We start from the raw sequence: 26463 nt of genomic DNA on the forward strand, positions 1-26463 counted from the left end.
GCAGACATCCGAAGTTCAGCCCCGGCCACCTGAAAACTTAGCGCCTGGGGAAGCTTCACGCTCTTAAAGGACCAGGAGGCTGTCTCTCTTCTGACCGAAGAAAACTTCTAGTTGCATCTACCTGTCACATCTTGCTGTGTGTAACAGGCCCCCATACTTCTGTGCACAGTACACACGCAATCACTGTACCCATCATCACACCCGCAGCATGGAATCGTCACGCCCCCGCATAATTTGCATCCTCACTTTTCCCTCAAAAATCTGGGCAAAAAAAAAATGCACCCATACACAGCAAAATATGGTATTTTCTCCACGAGGTTTACAAACTTTTTAACCGTCCACAAAAATATCTGAGAACTGTGAAAAAGATTTAGTCCACAGGCTGCACGACACCAGAAATGTTATACAGTATCAAACTGATACATGTTTGATTAGATGTCAATTAATGATTAGATATGACATTCATAAAAATCACTTTCTGACGAACACTGCGGATTAGACTGGTTCCTTCGTCAGAGTCCCTGAGTATTCATGATGACTGGAGGGATTTTTAAAAATCATGACACGGGATTACTTAGCTAATTTATGAAGTAGCCAATCATTTTCGAAAGCGAAGTTAGGAGGAAGTCACTGTCAAGTATTTCTCAGCAAACAATTCTGCGGCTCGTGGGTCCTGCTGCGTCTTATCGGTCCTTGTGGGGGCGCTGTAGGCGAGGGCGCACTGGCCACAGGGGAGGGCGCAGGCTGCTCCGACTGGCCCTCGGGGCTGGCCGGTCAGCTTCCTCACTTCCAAGGACCGATCCAGTTCTCTACCTGCTTACTTTTCTACCATCTGCTCGCTCAGTTTTTTCATTCAACAAGTATTGCCTGCACGATTACCCAGCCTTTACCGGGACACCATCTCCAACCCTTTGAAGAGGCGGGAAGATGAAAAACCAAAGAAAAAGGAAACGACCATGTTCTGTTCTGAGTCTCTGAATGTGTTCATCGTCCTCAGTCGCCCGGAGGCGCAAACAATCCGGGGCCCGACCGATACCCCCCCCCCCCCCACCGAGCTGTGTTAGCAGGGGCCCCTCCGCCATGTCAGTGCTGCCAGCGTGCTGCAGGGGTCGGGGGTGAGGAAGCTCAGACGAGGTTAGTCTTCCCCCTCCGACGGCCGTGCAAGCTGACGGGCGAGGACACTCAACTAGCAACCACGGGCACCATGAGCCACGGCCTCCCCGGCCCTCCCCTCGGGCCAGCGACCTGGCGAGCCAGCCCAGGCCCCAGGCCGTGCCGCAGGCGGGAGAAACTCCAGGGACACAGGCAGGGCCTTACAGCCTGTGCGCCGCAGGCGCTCCCCCGCCGGGCCCTGCCGAGGGCGCCGTCGTCGTCCCACGCCGACGCCTGCGCCAGAAGCAGACCGTCAGGGCTGGCACCCTCCCCCCCCCCCCCCCCCCGGCCCCCAGAACACACCGGAGCGTAAGCTAAGGAAGACGGACAGGTGTTGGGGGTGAGTCCTGAAAACGCCGAGAGGGGGGCGTGCCAGGGTGGGGGGCTCCCAGCCGCCTCCACAGGCCCAGAGCCGGGCAGCGGGTGGGGGGGAGGGGTGGCACCTAAGGGACACTCGGGGAGGTTGCTGTCGCCCGCATGCGCTGGGAGGGCCAAGCGACTCTTTGAATCTGTCACTCTGAGGAAGACGCCTTGCCAAGGGACCACGTGGGAGTGGCTCAGGGTTAACACCAGCGGACCGCTGCAGGAGCCTGAGCTCCGTCACGGCGTCCCCATACCTGGCGCCTGGAAGACGACTCTAACGAGAAGTGGCTCTGGAATGGAAAAGGGCGTTAGTTATAGCTCCATTTCTGTAACTCTTTAACAACCGTCAAGTGGAAAACAGAATAGCTGATCGGCTTGAAAATCCTACGGACTTAACCTCTGAGGGAGAACAGGCGTTTACAACACCCCAGCGGCCCTGTCCCCCTTTGTGCAGCCCACGCAGAGGAGAGGACCCTCCCACTTCCCCTCTCCCCCCCGCCCCGCCCCCCACCGCCGGATTGCGAGGCCAGTAGTACGCATGTCTGACTCATAAGGGTCCGGTCCGAAGAAGAGTCAGAAGGTTACTAACAATCCAGCGTAGCCACTTCGAATATTTGTTTCCTGCACGGCACAAAAGCCTTGTATGTAGAAGTGGGCATTTTCGCAGTAACGCAGCACAGGGGACTGGCACCTGTTCACGGGGGAGCAAAGCAACACAAAGCCACCCCTCTTTCTGTCAGTGAGTTACGTGAGGTCTTGCTCCATCCCTGCCCAACGACGCTACCCAAACACTGTCTTCCTGCGGGCTGAAGCGGGGTGACGGTCACTGTCAGCTGGCCAAAGGGGACTGACAGGCACCACGCACGTGTAAGCCCCACGTTGCGTATTCAACCCCCGCACCACAGGTGCGCATGCGCGGTGCGCATGCATGGTGGGGTGCCGCGGAGGCGACCGGAGCGCGGAGGGGGTGGGGGGCGCACGCACCCGGTGACTCCCCGATGATGATGGCCCGGCAGCGCTGTACAGACAGGAGGGCTGCAGGACAGAAGGAAACGGCAGGTTTTAAAAGCCTTGAAAAAACCCAGCCACAAATCACGACGGGTGATCTCCATGCTTTCAGTGAACGAGGCAGCCGGGGTCAAAGTGCATGCGTTCAGCCCGGCGGATGGATGCAAGTGCAGATTTACGCGGAAGATAAACACGAGATGGTCTTGAACTTTAATAAACCAGTAGCCTTCCCCGGAATCTTTGACACAGGACTCTTGTTTAGCCATTTCTTTCCAGGCTTTCCTGGAAGAGAGGGCGAGGGGCTGGGACGGAAGGGCACGAGCTGAACACCACGCCCCGGAGCTACCAGACTGGCGCGAATCCACAAACCGCCAGCCGGCGGAGGGGGCGGGAGCGCGCTCGTCTCCATCCGGGTGCCAGTCCGCGGCCGGCCGGAGCCCGCGCGCCCAGGGACATGCGGGCACCCAAAGGCCGGGGCGGCTGCGCCTGAGCTCGGGAATGAATAGCAGCGTGACTCATTTCCAGGCCTTGGCCACGGAAGGCCCACAGCGCAGGGCCCCCGGGGCCGGGCTTGGAAGGCGCACAACGGCGGATGAATCACTCGGCGACGCGTGGGAGAGGACAATGCAAGGAGACGACAGCTCAGCCTCCAAGTCCCTACTTGGGGCTCTGACCCGGGCTTCCTGGTGTGAGAACCAGACTGGGTGCCCGGAGCCGCACAGGCGCGGCCCTCCCCCGCCCGCGCAAACAGGAAGCGAGGGGCGAGCGAGCCAAGGCAGCGAGCGGGCTGGCCTCACCACGCCTCCCCCCGGACAGGGGAGTCCAATGAGGCGCAAAGGCCTCCCATATTGCTTCCTGGACACACTGACGAGAGAAAAATATTTTTGAAAAACAAATGAAACCCCAAATGGGGAACAATTGCTGGAAAAGGAGGAGAGACCCAAGAGACCAAGTCGGGGGGCCAGAGCTTTTGAAAATACTCATCGACGAGGGCCTCCTGTTCCCTAAGTCCCTTTTTCCTATATAAGGGCTTCAGTCGTGTTCGATCATGTTTGAAAGGCTGAGAAAAGTCTTAATTAGGAAGCTCGTCAAGCCAATGAAAACCCTGGCCCCGCTCGGCTCTCCGGGCTTCCCGTGGAGGAGGGTGAGGCGCTCGCACACGCGCGCAGCGCTGCCAGTGGCACCCGGGCAGGGGAAGGAAGGAGAGGGGGCGTGGCAAGGGGGGGAGGCAGACCGGGTTTCCGCTCTGGGGCTTGTGGGGGCAAGGCCGGGGTCAGAGCAGGACAGCCCCTGTCTCCGGAGAACTCAGGCAGGAGGGGACAGGGGCTATTTCATCTCAAAGGCACATCACGTTGTGAACTCACACAAAACCACGCTTCACAACAGAATCGGCAACAGGCATGCACGTGCGGGGGCAGGAGAAAGCAGCAGCAGCATCAGGAGGAGATCCAGATGGTTCCGTTCAGGGACGAAACTGCGGTGGGGACCGAATCGGGACTCGTGAATCCACACGCAGGCGAAACCCGGTTTCATTCTTTTTAACCGGTAGCAAGATTGGGGGGGGGGCGTTTGAATGTCTTTGTTGTTCAAGGTCTGACTTTTCAAGTTTGGTGGGAAAAGCTCAAAACTGAGACTCTTTGGAGATACCGACCTCTACTTTACGCAACAGCACGTGCCCCTGGAATCGGTCCTCACCCTGGCCTCCTAGGGAGTCACGTGAAGCCGGCGCTCACAGGTCTTAGCAGACGCGACAAATTCAGCGCTATGATTCTGAGAGCAAGGGTCTCTGCGATACTTCTGGGGAGTACTGCTCTATAACCTAGTAATTTCCCCAGACAAACTGTGTGGCCCAGGTTTCCGTGTCGGAAGTATTCCACTGCTCATGCAAGAACAAGAACCATCCTCGAAGGTGAAGTGGCTCCACTCAGGTAACGGGCTGGCACCTTAAGACATCCCGCCACCCCTTCAAGGTCCCATGTTTGTGCCTGCCCCTCCTGTGCGTTGAATAAGGGACACCAACAGGACCCGAGGGGCAGGCAGGTGGAATATTGCACCTGCCCCAGGGGCTGTGTTGACAGCGCGGAGGCCCACGAGGCCGCGTGGGAGAAAGCGGGCACAGCCCCTCCTCCGACACGGCGCGGTCCAGCCCGGGGTTTGCATCCGAGGCGTCTGAAAGCCTGGAGAAGCTCTCCGAGAAGTCATGGCTACACGCCCCACGGACACCTGCCCATGACCAGACTTCAGTGGAAGTGAACAAGGCCACTCGCCCCGAGAGGGGACAGACGTGGCGTCTGCAGCACGCAGCGGTGGCCGGGGGGACTCTGCCGGCGGCCAGTGAAAGGTGCCCGGCCGCGCGGGGTGGGGACAGGTGGCCTCGGGGGAGTTCCGAGGAGAGTTTTGACTCGGACACGTTGGGTGTGGGCTCTCTCTCTTAGACGAGTTCAGGTGCTCGGCTTCGGCGACTACTTCACCGCCGGGCACTGGCCTCCACCGCCCTCTTCCACCGGAGAACCCGTGTCCCCACTTGGAACTCGAGGAGGAAGGAGTGTTCTGAAAGACCAAGCGCTCTGTGCAAGAGCGAAACTCCCCTGGAATTAGGAAAATACAGACAACACCCCCCGAATTCCGGGTGTTCAGACCCACCAGGGTTTTGAGGCTTAGAGCTGACCTTGTTTAGATTCACTCAGAGCTCAGTCTCGGGGGGGCGGGGGGGCACGGGCCAGAGCCGGTGGGGAGGCTGGAGTGCGGTCCCTGCTGGCCACAGTGGGCGGTGGGCTTCTGGGGAGGGGCTGAGCACGCTGATGGGGGCGGGGGGGCCCAAGCATGGTAGAGGCGAGGAGACAGACCCCTGTGGGTCCGCCCAGTCACTTTCCACACATTCTGTCTCCCCCACCCCTTTCCCTAAACCTTAAGGTCGAGTGCACGTTCTCGCTCCTGACACTCGCTGAAGACGAGCCTGTCCCTGTGTGCGGACTGCAGTGTGTCTGCTGCGGCAGAGGCGCACCTGGCGGGCAGGTGCGTCTTCTGTTCCAGGAGGAAACGCGGCTGACGGGGACCTCCCTCCTCCCTGAGCCCCCCTGTTTGCTGTGCACGTGGACCCTACCTGGGACAAACAAGCCTGACCTCTCGGGGCGCTTAAAGAGCTGAGCAATGTTTGCCTTGCAGAACGGAGGCGGGCCCTGGACCGTGGGGAGGAGCTGATGGGCAGCCAGCCCTGTGGACCGGGGTCTGACTTTCACTCCGAGTTCTAGTCCCTCCCTGAGAAACTGGCCCCAGGTTTGCGTGCACCTTACAAAGTAATTCTGTTTGCAGGGACTTTCAAGGAAAGACATTCAAGGCCTTCTTATGTTTTTTCTCCTTCTGATGAATGCTAACGGCAACATAGCCACCTAAATACTTCCGTTCACGCTACCGAGCTGAATCCCACGATCCACTGTCAAACAGCCGGACGTGAATTCGAAAGGACGTGGGCCAAGTCGGAATTGGAGGCAGCGCGACCGTCACCGCTGCGGAGCGGACCCTGCCGCCCCTCCGAGGGAAGCTTGTATGTAACACACGTGTTAAAGGAGGCGAGAGCCGAACCCACACGCACACACGCACACACGCAAGGCTGCATGCGGCAAACCGGCCGCCCCCGGAGGGAGGGTGGGGAAGACGGGAAGGGGGACCAACCAGCGACTCCTCTCTGGACGATGACCAGGCGGAGGACCTGCCGTCGCCGCTGTAGCTGGAATTCTGGGCACCAGAGAAGACGTTGTAAGTGGTGTGCACGCCCCTAGGGTCCCCAAAGCCCACCTGCCCCGGGCAAAGGCGGACGCAGAGCTCAGAGGACACGGCCACGCCGCAGCCGCCCTCCAGAGCAGGAAGGGTCGGGAGTCTGCCGCGGGGGGGACTCCTAGCAGCCGGCGGTTGTGGCTGCGTCTCTGTGAGTCGTGCGGCTGAACTGGGACCGTTTCCCACAATTTCCTTCTCTAGTGTCACCCTGTGTACAAGGGACGGACAGTCGCCTCCCAGTCCACATTCAGTATCACCCGCCTCTCAGCGAACTAAAACTCCGTCTGTGGCGACACCTCCCATGGCCGCCCTCCAGGCCAGCGACCTGAGGGCTGCAGCCCGGCCCTGAGCCCCACGCAGGCAGGGGCCTGAGCGAGCCGTCCCCTCCAGCTGGGGGCCCCTGTCCACAGAAAGCGACGGCCCTGCGGCTGTCTTCACGGTGCGTTGGGTACATCCTCCAACAAGCTCAGGCCCAGCCCGGAATCTGGATGGGCAGGGGCTGGACGCTGCAGACGAGGGGGTCCGTGGCGGGCATCCGGACCAGCAAGGGGTCCTCTTGCACGGGCTGGGCCCCCTCGCAGGGGATGCGATGTCTGCAGACACCCCCCTTCCGTCTGGCACGTCTCTGCCCCCACAGCCGCCCCCCCCAACCCCCCGCACCTGGCAGTCTTCCCAGCCCCACCCAGCCTCTCCCTAAACTCATCCTCAGGGGCTCCTGCTCGGGGGTCTGCCCGCACACGCCTCGGCATGAGCTGTGGGTGGTTTGGTTCTCCCACCATCGCACTCCCTGATCATTTACGAAACCAAATTCCTGCCCAATTTGACTCTGTGGTGAACAGCTTTACCATCAACGTCTCGTGCATTTCTCGAGGTGGGACTTAAATCCTAATAAACCACACAGCGCACTGTTGCTGGTTTAACGTAAGAATCAAAGATGAACACGGAGCTGTAGGTGGAGGAAGGCAGAAGGGGGATAAAGGGTAATGGAAAAACATAATAAAATTGTTAAGCAAAAAAAAAGCGATCAACAATAAAACGTGTGGCTACAGTGGCCCTGGAGCCTGAGGACACCTTGATCTGTCACAGAAGCGGCAGCCCCACGTCGGGGGCGTCTGAGAGAGGACGTGACATCGGGCGCAGGTCGCACGGAAGCGTGTCCTGCAGGGACTCTGGACTCCGGACTGCGGGGCTCTGCGGCTGGCTACGGAGGAGGGTGCTCGGAGGGCGGAGAGTCTCCACCCAGCCGGTGCAGCCCCGAGGGGCGGGCAGCCTGGGCCGTCGGAGCACCTGGCGGCTCTGGTCCCGAGGGCCCGCACGCCACAGGCTGCTGCTCTGTGGGCGACTCAGGGGGACAGGGGACGGACTGGAGGGCGTCCACGGGACATCCCCGCAAAGAGCAGCAGGGTGGGAGGGCAGAGCCGCACACGGGGAGGGTGTGTACGGAGCAGGGTGGACGCGATCCTTCACGGGGGGAGGCAGGGGGAAGCAAGGGGGGAACTCTCGGTCCGGTTCCGGAAGCGAGAGCGGGGCTGGCCTCCCGCTTTGAAACCTGAACGCATCATTCACGTGTACAGATGCGATACCTTAACACCACTGAGACACATTTGAAGACACGGTACTTTACACAGCTAGTAACATGTATCACCACAGAAAGGTGGAGCAAACGGCAGGTGCGGGGAGATTCCGGAGAACTGAATACCAAACAGAGCTGCGGCAGGTCATGCAACTGAACAATGTGTCCAGTTTAACCTCCTGAAGTCCACGGAGCCCTCCCAGTAAACCCTCCGCAGCCCGCCTCCCGGCCACGCCTGCTGCTGCTTCGGTGCCTTTCTCCTGCTCAGCCCCCCTCCCTCCCTCTCGGCCAGACCCCCTTCCGCCTCCCACCCCGGCCTGTGAGCGTGCAGAACACACGGGCTCTGGCTGCGTCTTCAAGACCGAAGACCGGGGAGGCGAGACCGGCAGTGTCGAATTCCAACGTGATCCCCACACACTGCACACATGCACCCGGGGCAGCACAATATCGGAAGAGCGGATCTGTGATCCCAGATCTTTTAAACGTGGAGATTCCGACGAACATGAATCTCTTACACTAACGCGTAGAATGTCAGAGGACTCCCGTTATGAGAATGTTGACTGAAAAACGCTAGCTCTCATTCTGGCATGCACTATGGGGGCAGGGGGCGGGGGGAGGCCCGCTACAACACAGAAACAAAAAAGCGGCTACACTTTAGAAAGCGTTGCCGTTGCCGCACCCTGCCCGGGTTTCAGGCATGCAAACGGACGATACTGACCCTGCCAGACCTCCTGCTCAGGGACTGCGATCCATACAAGTCTCCATCATACCCATTTGTCTGTTTTAAGGGAGAGAAGAGGAGAGAAAGTGACATCATCAGCGACCGAGAGAGGACAGGGCGCAGACAGACACACACCGGCCAGCAGGGACGTGCCAGGCACACACCGAGCTTTCTGGGTGGAGCAGGGGAAGGAAAGCCCAGGAGAACCCGGAGCCTAGCACCCCCACCCCTGGCCACCCCGAACGCCTCCTGCCCTCCCCCTGCCCCTCTGCAGCTCAGGGGGGTCCACTGGGGGTCCCTTGTGAACAGCTGCAGGGCATCTCCTGCGGATGAAGCCGGGGGCCTGGGGGCAGTTGCTTTCTGGCGGTTTCTTCTCGTTCCAGCCCCTCGGCCGTGCCGTGAAAACCCCAGCTCCGGGGATGCCTGGCTGCTGGGCAGTGGGGTGCAGGTCCGGCCAGAGCCAGTCGGCTGTCAGGCCTTGGCTCGGGCGCGTTCTCGATGCGCGCGGCCCACGAGGAAGCCGTGGTCAGAAAGTTCGGACACAGCTGCTGGGCAACCCAGGATTACACAGAAAAGCGCATCTCGGAAGAACAGTGGTGCACCTACGTCCCCCACGTTAGTTTTCCATTTGTCCAGTCTTCCCACTTTACTTCCCCCCAAAGTGAAATCTGAGGACTTATTTCACGATTTCACAGTTTGTCCTCCAGTAAAAATAGGAGAAAGCTCACCATGCTGCACACATGCCCCTCAGGTCCCCCCGGCCCAGCGCTCCGGGCTGTCTAGGCTGCTCGCGCCCGTCCCCAAGGAGGTTTCTGCTGAGGAGCAGACGCCCCGTGACAAAGACACAACCGGCCCTCGTGGCAGAAGGAGGAGGGGCAGGCCACACGACTGGGGAAAAGGGAAGGAGGTGCCCGGCTCGTGGACACGAGTCCGAGTTCCAAACAGAAGCCCCGGCTGCGGACCTTCGTCCCTTAGCCCACTGGGCCGTGCCCCTCCTGGCCCGTGTGGACATGCACAGCCACGCACTCGCCCAGGCCACCGGGAGGTCGGCCCTGCGGACACGGGGAGGGGCGGCGCTCGGCACTAGCCGTGACATCAGTGTAGAATCAATAAATGAACTTCCAGAGTGTAAATCCAGATTCGTGAGATCTGGACTATTAAAACTCTGCATTTACTTTTGCTACAACTCAAAAAAAAAAAAAAAAAAAAACAACCCCAAACACACCAACTTGAAGTTTCTAAATTAAAGAAGAGTGTGTAGAAATCTCTCAGCATTCAATTGGAAAACTCTAGAAGAAATTTTAAAGCATTTCTGACATAAATTTAATAGAAAAAGTGTTTAGAGATTGTCAGGAATTTTATACTCCGTGTAATGGTCTGATTTCTTCTCTTGACCAACAGGATTATTGGATATGGAAATGTGTGTCACTGATGTCTGTACTTCAGGCCTTGGCCTTATCCTCTTGACATCTGCTTAAAAACTAGTTCTGATCCTGGCTGCTGTGGCTCAGCGGCTTGAGTGCCAGCCTGCGAACCAAAGGGTCACTGGTTCGATTCCCAGTCAGGGCCCATGCCTGGGTTGTGGGCCAGGATCCCAGTAGGGGGCGCTTGAGAGGCAACCACACACAGATGTTTCTCTCCCTGTCTTCCCCTCGCTCTAAAAATAAATAAATAAATCTTTTTAAAAACCTGGGTTCTGTAAAAAACACAACAAGGCAGGCTGACAGCGATCCAATCTGGGTAACGTGGACTTCACCGCACTGAGCGAGGAGTGAGAATGGGCCCCATACAAACACTCCGAGTCTCCATGCCGCTGATGAAGCAGGGACTGCTTTAGAGGAACCCTGCCCTTTGGTCTCCTCCTCCGACGGGGCGACAGCCCGGAGCAGAGGGCGGGGAGGCTGGTGGCATCCGCTCCCATTTGTCACCCTTTCCCCACCCCCACCTTCCATGAAGACAGCGGGAGCCTCTGCCTTCGGGGGCGTTGGGGGGGGGCATGCACCCCTCTGTGCTGGAGCAGAGCTCGGTCGTGGGGAAGCAAGTACTGTCCTAGGACCTGTCCCCAAACCTACTGGGTCTGCACCTCTACAGTGCAAAGGTCTTTGACCTCCTTGAAGAAACCGCCAATTCTGCTCTCGGGTGTCCTGGGTGCCGTGTGGAGGTGGGTGGGCCCGCTCCCTGTGCCCTGATAGGGTCGGGGGAGCTGAAAATTAACGGCAACTCAAGGACAGAAAGCCCAAAGACCCCAGGCCAGCTTCGTCCGCGGTCTCTGCCGTCCACCAGCTTTCCCTACAGGGTGTTTCCCACGCTCCGCGCCGTGCCGTCCACCCGCATCGCCGTCACCCGGCCTGCTCCTTGGCACCCTGGGCCCCGACCTGGGGGATCGCCCGGAGGCCCGGAATCTGCATTCTAACAGGCCCCGCGGGGAGTCCCGCCCACAGGACGTGGGCAGCACTGCCACCTGAGAGCCGGACAGGCCCTCGCAGACCAGCGTCTGCTAAAAGGGGAAAGATCCGGTGGGGGGACTCCGGCCCCATCCCAACCACTCATCCCAGCGGTGCGTCCTGTGCGGTTAGTGGGTCAGTGCTCTCACAGCGTCCACCCACGTCACACACCCACTTCACATGCAGGAGCCCCTTGTTAGCGTGTGTGACGATCTGTGTGAGGTTAGTGCCCCACAAGGGGCGTGGGAGACGGGGAGCATGGGAGAGAGCAACGGCAAACCTGCACGAGCAGCGCCGGGCGCCCTCCGTCAGGCCGGAGTGCGAGCCGGAGGGAGAAGCGGACCCCAGAAGTTGCCCCTGGCTGTCGCTGCCCCGCGAGGCCGTCTCCCCCTCCACCAGGGACCGGCCTGAGCGTGGCCCTCTCTCAGCGGGAGATAAAAGGGCTAAACACCCAGAAACGTGTTGCTAACGCACGTCATGGCCTAAAAAATGGTCACAGAAATGCCCTCGCCTGCCAGTGTCATCGGGGGAGAGGGGCACTTTCCGGAGCTCCGGCGTGTCCCCGCCCGTCCGCTGCCGCGGCGGGCCCCTCGTCCTGGGGACTGAGCCACGGGCCGGGCTGGACCGCCGGTCCCCTCCTCGGAGCTCAGTGGCGCCCCCAGGAGGCCTGGGGGTACACGGCGGCATTACTGATTGTCGCCTTAAAGGTAAGGGCACTTTTCTAAACCAGGACTTTGTTAAAGAATTCTGAGATCCTCTAGAATGAACAAGGCAGGAGAGGGTTTTAGGGGAGCTCTGGGAGTGAAGGGGGGGCCACTCCCGCAGCCTCGGCGCCGAGGGTCTTTCTGCGGAGACCAGACCTTCCTTCGAGCTCGGGGCGCGCTCACGGGCCTCGGGAAGCACGGCCGCTCCCCGGGGCGGGTGCAAGGGGCAACCTCGGATTTGGGTGGAAAGCCTTTGTTCTGTCGCTGGGACGGGGGGGCCTTTCAGGCGAAGGAGCCCCGTCCAGCACCCATTTGAACGGGTGCAGATTAGAAACAACGGGCTTTTTCAGGAAATGAAGCGACTGTAAATTCAATCTTTTAAAGGGACTGTCGAGGCTTCTGGAATTCTTGATCTGGTTTGAGTTCCCTGAGATCAGGGGGTCTCCAGCCCCACTGTCCCCCAGGGACCCAGAGCCGCCGGCACAGCGCGGCACACAGCCGGCGCTCATGCAGCCTGCACAGGTCTGGCCCGGAGCCCGACTAGGCGGCCGGAGCCGCACCCGGGGCCCCGGGGGAAGACCCAGCACTGGACGGGGCGCCTGCCTCTGGCCCTCGGTCCCCAGGTGGAGGCTGGGGGGCGGCGTGGGTATCTTTTTGGGCAAAGATGCAGTTGGCTTTTTAGACAAACACCCGTGAGATTAGTGGGGCGACACCGGTTATCATCTGTCACACGACACCCTCAGGGTCACACAGCAAATCATGCAACCGTCTCACCCAGGTGCAGGGACCGCCGGTGTCCAAGTCGGGCTGTGGCTGTGCAGCAGGACAGACGAGGGGGAGGACAGAAAAGAGAGGCCACAGCCATTAAAACTCGAAGTGAAACAGGACGACACCAGAGGGTGGGCAAAACGGAACAGGTTAACACAGCGTCAGCTCCCTCGGGGCGTCTGGGACCTCGCGTGGGTTTGCAGAAGGAGCCACATCGGAGTGACGGCCACGGTGAAGCCAGCGACGTGGCCTGGGGTGCCCACGCCAGATGCCGCCGCGATTCCCCGCCTCTGAAGCGGTTAGAGCGACTGCATCCCCTCCTCTGAGGTCCGCCCCGGCTCCCTCGGGTGGGGCACCTCGGTGCAACTGCCGCCACTGTAGACGGCAGAGCCACAGGCACACCTGGTGCCCAGTGGAGTCTGGGGGTGACATCCTGGTGTCACGTCCTGGGGGTTAAGAGTGAGCCTTCCGCCCTGCCTGGCGGCTGCTCCGAGACCTAATTACTGCCCCCCAGCGGGGCGCGACTCCGACCCCGGGGCGAGCTAACCGGATGTGCGCCGACCCATGGGCCGGCCTAAAGCCACAGCTTCCCGGCTGTGCTTCCCGAAGCACACAGCAGTTCGCAAACACAATCGTGAGCCCTTTCGGAAAGTGTAAGGAAAACAGGTCTTCGTGTTTATCAGCCGTTAAGCGGCCGTGAGGAGGAGGTTTCATCCAGGTGACAGAAGGGGCGCCCCCTGGAGGAGAGCAGATGCAGCCCTCGGGGACCCTTCTGCCGGGCTCCCCCCAGGCAACCCGCTCGGCCGGTGAGGCGCAGAGTCGGCTGGAGAGGGGGCGTGCAGGTGGGCACGACCGGCCAAGGGGTGGCCGTGCTGTCCCAGGGACAGACGTGGGAAAACACAGAGGCCCCGGCCCCTGGAGAAAGACGTCACGGGGGTGCGGCCTGGGCCACCGTCCCGTAGGACTGGCCCCACGGCAACGAGGGGACATCCCGCGAATGCAGTCGACTTTCTCTTGCCTTTGTTTACTGTTGTGCAACTACAGTTGTTGGAACACCCCCCCACCCCACCCTAGCTTTTGTTTCCATTAAAATGTGTTTTCTGTGATTGGCAGGACTGCAGATGTCCCCCACTTCCCCTCCCCCTCCCCCGCTCTGCCCACCCCCTGAGCAGATTTTAAACACATGTCCGGTCGGTTGGACACTGAGGCCAAGGGGACGGGGACCGAGGGCAGGGAAGGCCAGCGCGGGGAGGAACAAGTGAGGGACCCGGACACACACTGACCACCCACGCGGACTCGGTCGCCCGGGCACTGACCCTCAGGCTCCCGCGGCTGCCCACGGACAGGCGCTCGTCTTCGTCGGAAGCCTGGTGAGAGAGAGAACGAGACGGGTGTGACGAGGCAGCGGGACCCAGAGACCCCGTGCTGGCGGGGGGCGGGGCCGGGGGTGGCCGACGCCCCACCTCGCCCACTCCGGCTTCGCTCGGGCGCCTCCGTTTCCCGAGGGCTGCTGCGGGCTAGCCCGGCTTCACAGGCGTTCCTTTAAAGCGCTGCCGTGACTCGGCTGGGTGTCAGCTCACTTCCCAAAGTGCACGTTTTTTGTCACATGCAATTACGAATACTCCAGCAAGGTGCAAGGGAGATGCGTCTCTGCGAGCATCACGCTGCCCTGTGCGTTTGCCCTGCGAAGCGCCCGGGGGTCCGCGGCAGCACACACGCACGGAGACGCCACGCCTGTGTTAACAGTCCTCGGCGGTTTCCCAAACTCTCTCCCCCCCCCCCGAACCAGGTCCAGACGCTACGGGCCGAGTTCACGGTTTTCGCTTATGCAGCAACAGCCGTTCTAGTTTCTTCCATCAACTTCACGGAGGGGCACACGCACGCAGGTATCACATATAAACACATGTATGTATTTCAGCCGCTAACACTACGGGTTCGACTCCCATCTAAGTGCCCGAGCAGCGCGTGGACGCGGTAACGCGGTACTGACCGACGTGTTCCGTCTGGATCGGCGGGAGTAGCGCTCACTGTCTTCCTGGCGGAGCAAAGGAGGAGACGGCAGGAAGGTTAGGGACACGCAGGAGCGGCCTCCGACAGCCCCCCTGCAGGACAGCCCCTCGGGACAGGGACAGGGCGAAGCTCGTGTTTCAGACTGAGGGGGCCTGTGTGCTCTTTACGGCCCCAGCACTCCACTGCCCTCCTTGTAACACCTAGACCGGCATCTAGGAGCTTAGGCGGTGATTTCACGCTTCCTGATTTTGTCGATACGTGTTGTAAGGGGCACTGAACAGGGCATTCTCCTCCTGGCCGTGTGCTCCCAAGGGCTGAAGGCCCGTGGTAACGTCCGGGAGGCCGGTGACGGGGACAGGGGCGGTGCGGCACAGCCAGGTGCCCGACTCAGCGAGGAGGAGCCGTGTCCTCTGGGGACCGTGGACAGCGCCGTGTCCTCTGGGGCGGGCGGAAGGACAGGGTGTCACGAGGGCTGAGCCATCTCTCAGCGGACACAGGAAGGCAGAGCGGCTGTTCTGGGAAACGGTGGGAAGCGAAAGCGATTTTCTCACCCGAGAACAGGGGTCTCGGTGGGCCCGGTGGGCGAGGTGGGGGCGGGGCGACAGGGAAGGCAGAGGAAGGGCAGAATGAGGGCGGCCGGCCCGCTGGCCCCAGTGGGGAGTGAAGGAAATGGAGCGCAGCGTGACCTCTGGGTTCCAACTAGAGCAGGGGAGGCAGGACGGAAACGGGGGGAGCTCTCACACGGGGACAGACGCCCGAGTGTCCCTAGTGGACAGTCCTCTGCCCCAAGGGGTCAGGGAGGGGGGAGACCCCCCACTAGCGCCGGCCTGGAGACTGCAGGGGCCAGACGCCTGGCCAGGCCTGGACGCGTGTCACCCACCAGGCCGGACACCGGAGGGACCTGCGGAAACCCCTCGGGACTGAGTTACGGGGCATGGGGACCCTCTGACGCCGTCACTCGGTGCAGCGACCACCCCGGGAGCCGTGCCAGCTCCTCACATCGCGCTCGAGGCCTACCATCCACTGCTCGATGTCGCCCCACTTGGTGTCCAGCCCATAGTACTTCTACAGACGGAAGGAAGAGACAATTAGGCGAGAAGCGAAATGGTCACCGCGTAAGGAACCGTTGGGACATGCATTCCCCAGCGGCCGCCAAGCCACACACGGTGCGGGTTACACGCCAAGACAAAGCGGTGACAGCAGGTCGGGTTCCGCAGAGGCAGCGCCACCGGGAGCCTGGGCACACCCTCCCCGCCCCCTGCCACCCACCCGCAGGCCCCGGGAGCAGGGGCGCAGCACTGCTGGGGGCGGGGCGGCTCCCTGGACACCAGGGATTGGCCCTGAGCCCTCCCTGCTGGTGCAGAGGGACAGCGCTGACGGCCAATCCCGTGCCGCACCCAGGAGTGAGAAAGCCTGGTGGGAAGCGGGGCCACTGTGACCGCCCCTGGCTTCCCGGCCACGCGTGCCCGCTGCCTGACACCCGTGCTGGGCTGGGCGCAGGAGATGGGGGACTCCGGGTGCCGTCAGGGCCACGAGGCAGAGGCCTCGGGACAGGGAGGAGGGCCGGTCTGCCGGTCCCGCCCTGTGTGTCCCTCAGCTCACGCCCCCCCCCCTCCCCCCCCGTGTCTGCCTCGCCTGTCTCCACGGGGCATCCTGGTCGGAGCCAGGAAAACGGACTCGGGCCGGCCCCCGCTGTCCCTGAACCCGGTCATTCCCGAGGCAGCGGGAGCCCGGGTGGGCGGCGTCCGGACAACGGGGTTTGGCTTTCTCCTCGCTTTGCCCTCGACTTCCAGGTAGAAAATCAGGGAACAGCCAACCCAAGCTCCACCCACAGGTGAGATTCTCCTTGTTACACAGTGGAGCCTCGTGATCAGGAGGGGAAAGTGGGTGTGAGAAGCACAAAACGAGCTTTGGCATTGTTCCACGCCGCGGCCGCGGCCGGCTGGGCCGCCGTCTCCTTGGAGGGGCGGCCCGACCAACGCCAGCCCTCTGGCCGGGCGACGGCCTGGCCTCCCTTTTCGGGGCGGTGGGAGGAGAGAACCGGGGGAGGGACAACCAGGAGGGAGAGCTGGGTGAGGCTTTGAATAGTCACCCCGTACAGAACTGTGGTGTCGGACGTACAGGGGCCTAATCTCTGTCTGTGCGTGACTTGCTCTAGGCTACAGACTGCGGAAACAATAGCCCACACTCCCAGGGCGTGTCCCAGCGTCGGACTGAGTCAGAGGCCACAGCCTAAGGCTCCTTGGCCTCCAGCTGGTAGCAGCCGAGTGGCTCTCCGACTCCAGCGAGCAAACTGGGAGGGCGTCACCCTGCTTGGTTTCACGGCTGAAATTACAGAGACAGACGATGGCTTTTAAAGTGGGAGATGGGCCCTGGCTGGCGTAGCTCAGTGGACTGTCGCGGGCTGCGAACCAAAGTGTCGCAGGTTCGATTCCCAGTCAGGGCACATGCCTGGGTTGCAGGCCACGGCCCCCAGCAACCGCACATTGATGTTTCTCTCTCTTTCTCCCTCCCTTCCCTCTCTAAAAATAAACAAATAAAATCTTTAAAAAAACGGGAGACGGCCCTATATACATTCATAAAGCCATATTTAAATCCCAAAAGAAGTCTCTTCTGGAATTTCCCTATTTTTCCCCTGAATTCCCTGTTTTCCCGTCTCCTTTGTGCCTGTCCTGGTCAGGTGTTGCACATGACCTCCTGCTCTTCCCGTTGTAAGGGTAAGAGCCAGTGTCTGGAATCTTCCATCTCATTTCGGGGCGGGGGGAGGGGGGTGGTTCCAAGTAGCTGCCTTACGGGAACTCTCGCTGCATTTCTGTGTTGTTCTGGGGGGGGGCGGGGAGGAGACCCCAGAAACACGTAGTAAGTGAGTGCTGTGAGTGGGTCGTGCTGATGCGAGCTCACGGGGTGGCCCAGCGAACTCCAGAACCGGAGGGATCCGCGGGCGAGGCATGCAGGTGAGTGAGAGCCCCAAGGGTGCCAGAGGTGCTTGGCTTTCAGGAACAGCCTTGATTCCAGAGGAGAGACCCCATCCCCGGAAACAGCCACGTGGGCTGGGGGGGAGCCCTTACTGCCTCATCCTCCCTGTCACGAATCTCAGGACCAGGGACGGGCCTTGGCGTCTGCCCGTGCGCCCGAGTTTCTGCCGACGGCCGGTCGCACTTTGTGCGCCAGCGGCTGCCCTGACCCCACGCTAGTGTGGGGTCCCTGCCCGGGACCAGTCATGAGCACCTCCAAGGGGCAATTTCCGGATGGCGCCCCCTGTCTGCATCTGGGACAATTATGTCTGTGCTGCGGGTCCCAGCCCGCCTCTCCCGGCTCACTTCTTCCCGAGACCCTGCACGTGTGACTTGGCTCCAGCACCCACACGCCTGTTAATTCCCGGACCCTGGGAGCACCAGCCAGGCACAGACAGGGGCCGGTGCCCACGTCACGACTCCCCACAGACGTGGGGGACGCGGTCACACAGGCGGGGTGCGGGCAGGACTTGGGGGGGGCGCCTGGGGCTGGGGCAGGTCAGGGGGGTCGAGCACAGCACCTCGAGGTCTCCGTGAGTGCATGCAGGGGCCTCGCCTCTGGACTCAAGCCGCCTGGCTCTGACTTCATTAGTAGCTGCTCTAGAAGAAAAGCCATGGCCCTCGCTCGTTATCTGGAAGCTGAATGAATTCATATAAAAAGCAACTAGGAGAGGGGTCACAGGTGACAGGTTAAGCCCATGCGCGGGGAGGGCGGTGGGCCCGGTCTGGACACCCCCAGGGACCTGCTCCCTCCTTCCCGCACCAAGGCCGACCCCCGGGCCACCCCGGCTGTGCTGCCCCTCCGTCCCCGCTGCCCTTGTTGGGAACTGTGGAGCTGCACCATTCTGTCAGCATTTTCTTTTTCACTCGGATTTCCTTCACAGTCTGCCATCATCTCTCAATACACGGTGCTTGGCATGCTGAAATCTTTCTAATAAAATTCCATGGAAGGATCATCTTTCTCTTTAAATATCTGACTTCCACAGGTTTCCCAAATTCTCATATGGGATTTAATTTTGTCCTAGAATTAGTTTTTTTTTTCTCCCCAAAGAAACAGTTTTCTAATGTCCTGAGAGAGACACAGACGAGAAGAGCATCCGGGGCGAGGAGCTCCCCGCGGGGACGGAGGGGCAGCTGGGAGAGAGCGCGGGTGGTCCCGGCGAAGCCAGCCACAGCACAGCGGTCAGAGAAGCGGCAGGAATTGTGTCTTCTCGGGGGAAGGGGCTACTGCCGAAAGGCGGCCAGAAAACACTAGTGCATGCACACCAGAGAGCGAAGCCGGGAGGGCCTACCTTTTGCACTTGGTAGATCTGCGGAGAAGGGCGAAAGAAAGAGAGAAGGAAACGTGAAACGCAAGTTAGAAAGTGGGAGCACCAGAGAGGAAGGCTTCCCAGCGCCCGGCGGTGTGCACGAAAGCCGCAGAAGGGGGAAACACTGAAGGCCTGGTCGAGCGGGAGCCGGAACTCGCCCGGGGTCTCAGCGGAAGCCTCGGTCGCTCCGGAGCCCACTCCACGTTCGCCGCAGGCGCCCTGGGGGGGGGGGGACACGGCGTCCTCCCACGGGTCCCTGTGGGAACCCTGCCGCCACCGCGCAGCAGGGGGCTGCCCGGGGACCTGTCCCCACGCGCGGAACAAGCACTTCACCACCAGCTCAGAGCTTCCTTTCGCAGCGATGAACGTGTAACGAGGAAGCGCGGAACCTTAATGGGAGAGCCAGCTGGTCACACCCACACGCGGCAGAGAGAGGCGCTCCCGGTTCCGGCTCGGGTGGGCACACACCGTTACCACCACCAGGGAGACCCCGGCCGCACCGAGGGCTCGCTGGCACAGCCCGGAAGCACACTTCACAGCGGCCTACTGTCCCACACGGGCACGGACGGCGGTGGGCTTCAGCCGTCCCTCCTGGGTTGCAGGCGTCCCCAGGCTAGGCTGCGAAGTGCTTCCTCCCTCCCTCCCTCCCTCAGTTGAGAAAACATGCACCGGGTCAGGCCATGGTTCCCGGCTCGGCCAAGCTGTGAGATGAGAGCCTCGGCGTTCCTGGGCTCACGTGGTGAGCAGCGGTGCACTCACGCGACGTGATGGCCGTGGGAGACCCGGTGCCCCCAGCAGACTGTTGATCGGGTCAGGGGCCCCGGGAGAGACGGGCCCTGGTCGCCACACCACCTGCCACACCGTCGCACCGCCACTCTGCTCCTGTTCGCGCAGGTTCGCAGACGGGAGGCTCACCGGGGTTTCCCGGGGCCTGCCCACACGCCTTCGTCCCTGATGGACCCGCCCGGCCCTTCCAGGCAGCCCAGGGCGCAGCGGCTGCGGTCCGTTCTCACCGTCTGCGCTGGTGACAGGCCCACTGGGGGGTGCAGTGGGCCGCAACCGGGGGGCTGGGGCTGGGGCTGGCCCAGGAGGTCGGGATCAACCTGCAGCCGTGCATGGCCCCCGTCCTTGGGGCCTGCTGGGGCGGGTGACAGGTTGACAGTCCTCGACGCCCGTGTCCCTTGCTCACCTGGCCTCTCTGCACACTCTCCACACCCCCTCGGAGGGTCCCAGGCCCCCAGGAGGCTCCCACCACACCCTGCCTCTGAACCCCCTCCCCCCGCACGGCGTCACCAGCAGCATCCTGGCTCCTGGAGCTGCCAGGGACAGTCACCGCTGCTCCAGGCGTCCCCAGGCTCGGTCTACCCTCACCTGGTCCGGGCGCCTCCCCCAGGAAACCCCATCCCATGCAGAAGCACCTGTGTGCAGGTGGGGGCCCACCACCCTGTGAAGGCAGACCCCCCTTTCTCATTTTTACACCCACACTGCAGTCCTTCGGGCTGCACACCGACCTCACGAACACACTCACGTCCACTTCATCGAGCACTTACAACGCCAGTGCCCCGGGCGAGCAGACTGAGCAACCTCCAGCCCTGGGGCCGCTCCTAACAATAGGCCCAGAGGGGCGACCTGCGAAGGGGAGGCCGAGAGGCGTGGCCCGCACCCCTGCCCGAATCCCGACGCACAGCCCTGGCCCTGACGCTCAGGCCACGCCAGCCGGTCTCCGGGCGCACACACGAATGTCACGCACACGCCCGCGCACACAGGTGCACACACGAACACTCCCCCACCCCGGAAACAGCCGGGTGAGCAGACACGGCCGCCCTGGTCTCGCAAAACCCTTGCTAATAAAACGGTCTGCTTTGTGTTGATTCCTCTGCCCCTCCAGTTCAGCCCCAAGGAGAAAACTTGTTTTTCAAGGTATGTTTCCACTTGTAAATGGACTTGGCCTGTGTGGCTCGCCCCCCCCCCCCGCCCCCCTCCCCCACCTGGAGCCGCCCGGTGAGCGCGCCGGCTGCCCACCCTCCCCCTCAGCCTGTTTTCACCGCCAATGGGACCGGGATTTCCAGGCGCAGGGCGTACGGGGAAGGCCACAACTTCGCAGCCTTTTCAGGTCTAACCTGACACCGTGGCCGTTCCCTTGGCTGTGGGTCAAACGCTTGCCTCAGGGAGGCCTGAAGTTCTGCCCTGTACATGGAACCCGGCAGCCCTGCCCCCCACAGGGTGACCGTCCCCGGGCCCAGGGCTGCCACGGGGCCAGGCCTCCAGGTTGTCCCTGCCCCTCCCCCGGCCCCTCCCCGGTCTCTCTGACTAGTAGTGAAAGACCTCTCTGTTTTACTTAAAACCTTTCCAATCCTGCTCTTGAAGGAGCAGACGGCACTTTCGACGGCCCCAAACGCAGGACAGTGAGGTCGTTGTCCGTGTCATCCAGCGTGGCTGCCGGGCTCAGGCCACGGCCATGGACTGACCCCCGGGACGAGCAGGGTGGCTGCTGCCGCCACCCTGCACCCCCGTCTGGCCCTGCTCTGGCCTCCCAGGGCCCGGGCGTTCCCTCAGGCTGTTTCTCTGCCTCCTCCAGAGCTCACACCGGGTGGTCGCTGCACACCCGGACCACACACGTAGGGATGGTGGTCCCCAGGCCTGCACCCCGACCCCAGTAGGAGTCCGTGCCCCACAGGGAAGGCACCTTCGTGGGACAGGTGGAAAGGGGACGTCACCTAGGGTGTTTGCTGACAGCGATGCCACGCGCCCCTCCGGGTCCCCGTGCCACTCGGTGCCGCGGGTGGAAACCTGGGCCTGTGCCTCAGAGCCTCTCCGAGGGCTGGCTCGGTGCCCAGAGGGTCCCAAAACACTGACCTGCCTCCATGGGAGCCGGCCCATGGACGTGAGTCGGGACGGAACCTCTGACCCCTGTGGATGGACCCCTGGAGGGTCCCCGTTGTAAAAGTGAGAGGCACCGTGGCGTGAAGAATTTCAACATTGCTGGGCCACCGACTAGCCCAGTGACGCTTGGGTGTGCGACCGAGGAAGGCAGTGCTGGCCTTTCTAACCGGATCTCCCAGGTTTTAATCAAACCGGATTTCCCAGGTTTTAATCAGGTTTTTTCTGCAGAGCCCCAGAGCCCAGGCAGGCACCAAGCCCCGAGGGCGGCCGCGCTGCTCAGCACCCGGGCCCTGGCCGGGGTGGAGCCTGGTGCCGCCAGCCCGCAGCGCGGGAGGCTCACACCTGGGGGCCCCAGCCCACCTCCCACCCCCTAACACACTACCCAAATTACAGGGCCGTGACTTAGCAGGCGGGGTCACTGGCAGGCCGCAGAACTAAAATGAAACAGGACGGCTTCCGTTGACTCAGACGGAGAAACGGGTCGTGTTTCTCGGTCTGAAGGAGGCCGTTCAAACAGGTGGTGGTTGCCTCAAGTCCTCCCTCTCCCCTGGACCCTGGGAATCAAGGACCCTGCACACGGAGCTCTGCGGGAACCTGCCCGCGTGACCAAGTGCACGCTTCGGCCCAGGCCGTCCGTGGTTAAGGGCAGGGTGTGTTTCCCCCAAAGGTGCAATAGGAAGACAGCCGTGCACACACACACACACACACACACACTGTAGTTCGCGCTCACCGGGGCTCTGCAGGAATGCTCCGCTTGTGTGAATGAATGCACCTGGTGAAAGCCACTTTCTCCTAAATGTGAGCCGGAGGCTAAAATGATGGCTAAGGCCACCGAGGACACCGAAGGCAGGGCCCCCCCCCACCCCCACAGACTCACTGCCCGCTTTCCTGAGTCTGTGGCTCGGCCGGTGACAGAGCTCGGGGACGGTCCCAGGCCACCGGACATGCTTACAGGCAGGGGGGGAGGGGGAGGCCGGTGCTGAAACTCAACCGGGCACGGCAAAGCTGGCATGGTGACAGAAACACGGGGTGGGGGGGGATTCTTCCCACAGCTCTTTCCAGAACTTAACGTAAAATTCTTCCCACAGCTCTTTCAAGACCTGGGAACGGTTGGGTCGGGGGGAAAGCCCAGGAAAACCTGAGCTGCAGGCGGGGTGGGGGGTCCCGGTGCTGGAGACGGAAGCTGCCACTTCCTCGGACGGTGATGTGTCCTGAGAGATGGGCCACAGTGTGAGCACCCGGCCCCCGACCCTGCTGCCCACTGAGTCCATGTCCTGGCCCCACCCCCGGGGGGTTCTGAGCTCCAGAGCAGGGGGAGGGGCTCCCAGTGGCCTGCTCCCAGTGGGCTGGAGGGCATCTACTCAATGAACAGAAACATTTGAAAAAGCCACCAGCACCAGGCAGCTTGAAAAAGCCATCTGTCACTTAAAGTGCCGATTACTGAGAGCAAGTTCGGGCCGAAGGAACTAGTGGCCTCCAACGACTCTGACTTCCAGCAGAGGCCGAGCCTGCAGAAGCGGCCTGGTGCCCGGACGGCTCCCACAGCCCAGGTGACCCAGGTAGGGGACAAAGGTCTCCCAAACAACACCTGCTCCTGTCTCCACGTCCCGGCTCCAACACCCATCTTCGTGCTCGAAAATGCTTCTCGGAGTGACCCCCGACGGTCACTCCCGGCCACGCCCCGAGTTTGCGGCCGATGTCGGCCAGGTTCCCCACCTCGCCCTGGACCAAGATGACGGGCAGGCGAGGAGCTGCTGGCCGGTCGCCGGGCCGCGGGAGGAGTGCCAACGTCCAAACAATTCATGTGAAAATTTGGGAGCATCTGTCTCCAATTTCAGGGTGAGAAACGCAGTTCTGGGGGCGGGGCGCCTCGAGAGAATGCCAAACCCGCGCTTCCTGGGGTAGGTTGAGAGGAGAAAGAACCCACAAGGACAGCACTAGACACACTCCAGGGGCCAGTACCACCAGCACCAGGACGTGCTTACGACCCATTCGCATTTCCACCCAGGCGGGGGACGCACGGGCCTGCCCTCAAATGCTTGCTCGTGGGGCCTGTGTTCCCAGGAAGAGGGGACGAGCAACACCTCCCACGCGGCCACTTCCTGACCACGGCTGGAGGGCGGTGTGGCTCTCCCTCAGCAGCAGGACCCCCTGGGTCCCCCCCCCCCCCGGCAGCGCCGTGGGGCTGCCTGGCGGCCCCTGCCCTCCATCATCGGGGTGGTGGTGGGACTCCTCCGGCTATCACCCTGGGCTTGAGTCACTTCTAATGACCGCCAACCTATTCTTCAGAGCTCGAGGAAGCGTATCCCTGCCTCACGGTCACGCCTCTGCAGTGCGGGGGGCGGGGGGGGGGGTGACACGCCCTTCAGGCCGAGGGTGACCCCGAGTGACCGGCCCAGGGCCCCACCCCGGAGGGAAGTGGCAGAATCTGCAGGGGTTTTAGGAGCTGGCGGGTGCTCTCTGACACACTCAACTGAAAACCTCCGAACCAGCAGAGCCCTGGGCGGGGCCTGGGCGGAAGTCTCCAAGGGCGTGGCCCGCAGGAGAACGGGGTCCCCTGGGTGGGGCTCCTTTGTTCCCCCGGGACGTCGAGGTCACGGGGAAGCTCACAGCTGTAACTGCCAGTAAAAGGCCCTCGCTGTCTGCAGGACTCTGGCTCCAGTTCAAGGTCATGCAAATAAGCAGCGAACACCTTCAACAGGTGTGTAAACACCTTGCTGCCCACACTCTCCCCTGGCTACCTCACCCGCGGTGTGAGCTCTGGGCTTCGGGCTCCACGAGACCTGTTGCAAAGCGTAGAACCTCAGGAGACGTGTTTTTAAACAGAACCGTTCAGTTAGCTTAAAAACATAATCGCCTGTTCTCCTTCCACGCTTTTAGTCCAGGGGGTGGGGATTCTCACTCGGCAGGGAGGCCCTGAGGGCCAGAGCCGGAGGAGAGCCGGGCCGGGGAGACCCACGCGGGCCGGCGGCCCGGATGCCGCAGGCCGCTCTTGGAATCCCACAGGTCGGGGCTGGGACAGGCACGACCGGCATCCCAGCTATGCACCCTCCCGGCCTGACCTGGAACAGCAGTCGCAGGCCAAGTGCATTCTGATCCGAGGGACAGACGTCACACGGACGGCGCCCCCGCCCCCGCACGCGCCCGGAGACGGAAACGCCCCGAGGGGGCCGGGGGAGAAGCCGCGTTACCTCCTTCTGCTGCCGCTCCAGCTCCTTCATCCTGATCTCGCGGGCCTCGGCACGGGCCGCGCGCTTCGCCGCCAGCCGGGCCTCCGCCTGAAACACACGTGGAGACAGGGTTAGAGGTCGGGCCCGCGGCCCCTCTCGGGTACGTGGCTGCTAACAAGGACACTGTTTAAGGAAAACCCTGTTCGGAGGCTGACACATACACACACACACACACACACACACGGAGGCGCGGCGCAGGCTTGGAGGGGTTAAGGGGCCAACGGTAGCGGCAGCTACAAGTCCTGACGATTGCCGCCATCCACGGAGCCACGGAAGGCCGTGGGCACTGTTCCACAGGCGTCAGGTACCGTATGCCACGGCCACGCTAGTAGGTGGATACAGTTACCACACAGCTCTATTAGGTGGCTACTGTTACCAAATGGTGCTATTAAGTAGATACTGTTACCATCCCTGGGTTATACACATGGAACTAAGGCACAGAGAGGGTAAGTAACTTGCCCAAGGTCACACAGCCCGTGAGTGGCCAGGCTGGGCAGTCTGCCTTCCCCTGGCGCTACCAGAGACTAGTGCACGGAGCAAGGCACTCAGGCAGGGCAGGGCCACTGGCCCCGCCCCTCCCGTTACAGAGCAGGAAGGGAGGCCGGGGGAGGCTGCCAGAGACGTCCGAGGGCACAGGCCTGAGACTCTGACCCCGGTTTCCAGAGCCCCTGTCCAGTCCCCCCTGCGGCCCCCTGCTGCCCTCGGCTTCCTCCCCCACACCCGCAGCGCCAGGAAGCCCGTCTCTTCTCCAGACCAAGACCAGAGCTGTTAGAAGCCTCACAGTAAACATAAATATAAATACACATCTGCCTCCGTTTACCTATCTGCCAGCTTGGCTGTTTCCCACACTCTGCTTGAGAGCATTGAAAATGCCGACCCTGCCCTGGAACCTGGCACCTGGACGCTGCATCTCGCTGCGCCCACCTCCCCCTCAGTCGCTATTTCCGGGAGGGGAGCCTGCAAGTGTGTCGGTGTTCAGGTTTTCTGGGGTCAAATGCCACCTTCTTTCCACTTATTTTTCTCAGGGATACACCCGTAATTCTTCCACCAGTTCTGCAGACCTTTTTCAGATGTCTCCGGGTTCCCTAGATAATCCTGAAACGGGGCCATCGGGGACGGCCGGCAGGGTTCTGTTGTGGGCAGCGGGCCAGCGCGCAGTGAGGCGCTTGGAGGTGCCCCCCTCCCACCCCCAGCGGCCGGGCCTCCTGCACTGCAGGCCGAGGTCAGGACGGTGGGCCCTGGTGTCAGGGGCATCTGGCCCCACACTTGCACTGAAGTTCATATTTGTCTGCTTTCTACATTCTAGTCGAAGCGGAAACTGACCCCAGCTGACCTGTCCACGGTTGGCCGGCTGTGTGCTCAGAAAAAATTCATTTTATGGTTTGTTCATGCGGTTCCTTCAACAACCAAGCCCAGGCCCTCTTCAATGCAAGGCGTCAAAGTCACGCCTATGTGAGAACGTGGACTCTCTGGCCATTTTCAAAGTTCTGGACACTGAGTGAGGGGCAA

General features: G+C 61.8%; 1 protein-coding gene across 16 annotated transcripts in view; it reads right to left on the reverse strand.

Moving 5' to 3' along the window:
• Positions 1-26463, reverse strand: part of LRRFIP1 (LRR binding FLII interacting protein 1) — a 107583-nt gene that overhangs the window by 34750 nt on the left and 46370 nt on the right. For 11 of the 16 annotated variants that reach the window (XM_028509698.2, XM_036022666.1, XM_036022663.1 and 8 more), the window contains exon 2: positions 24916-25002. In XM_028509698.2, coding sequence (XP_028365499.1) covers positions 24916-25002 — 87 coding nt within the window. Of the gene's footprint in view, positions 1-1317; positions 1387-2499; positions 2551-8588; positions 8649-12513; positions 12553-13823; positions 13875-14497; positions 14543-15534; positions 15583-18823; positions 18842-24915; positions 25003-26463 lie in introns of all 16 variants that reach the window. The other 5 variants (XM_036022656.1, XM_036022654.1, XM_036022665.1 and 2 more) reach the window with 3 other exon arrangements.

The sequence above is a fragment of the Phyllostomus discolor genome, chromosome 4, assembly GCF_004126475.2.
Source record: "Phyllostomus discolor isolate MPI-MPIP mPhyDis1 chromosome 4, mPhyDis1.pri.v3, whole genome shotgun sequence".
In the NCBI taxonomy this organism is placed as follows: domain Eukaryota; kingdom Metazoa; phylum Chordata; class Mammalia; order Chiroptera; family Phyllostomidae; genus Phyllostomus; species Phyllostomus discolor.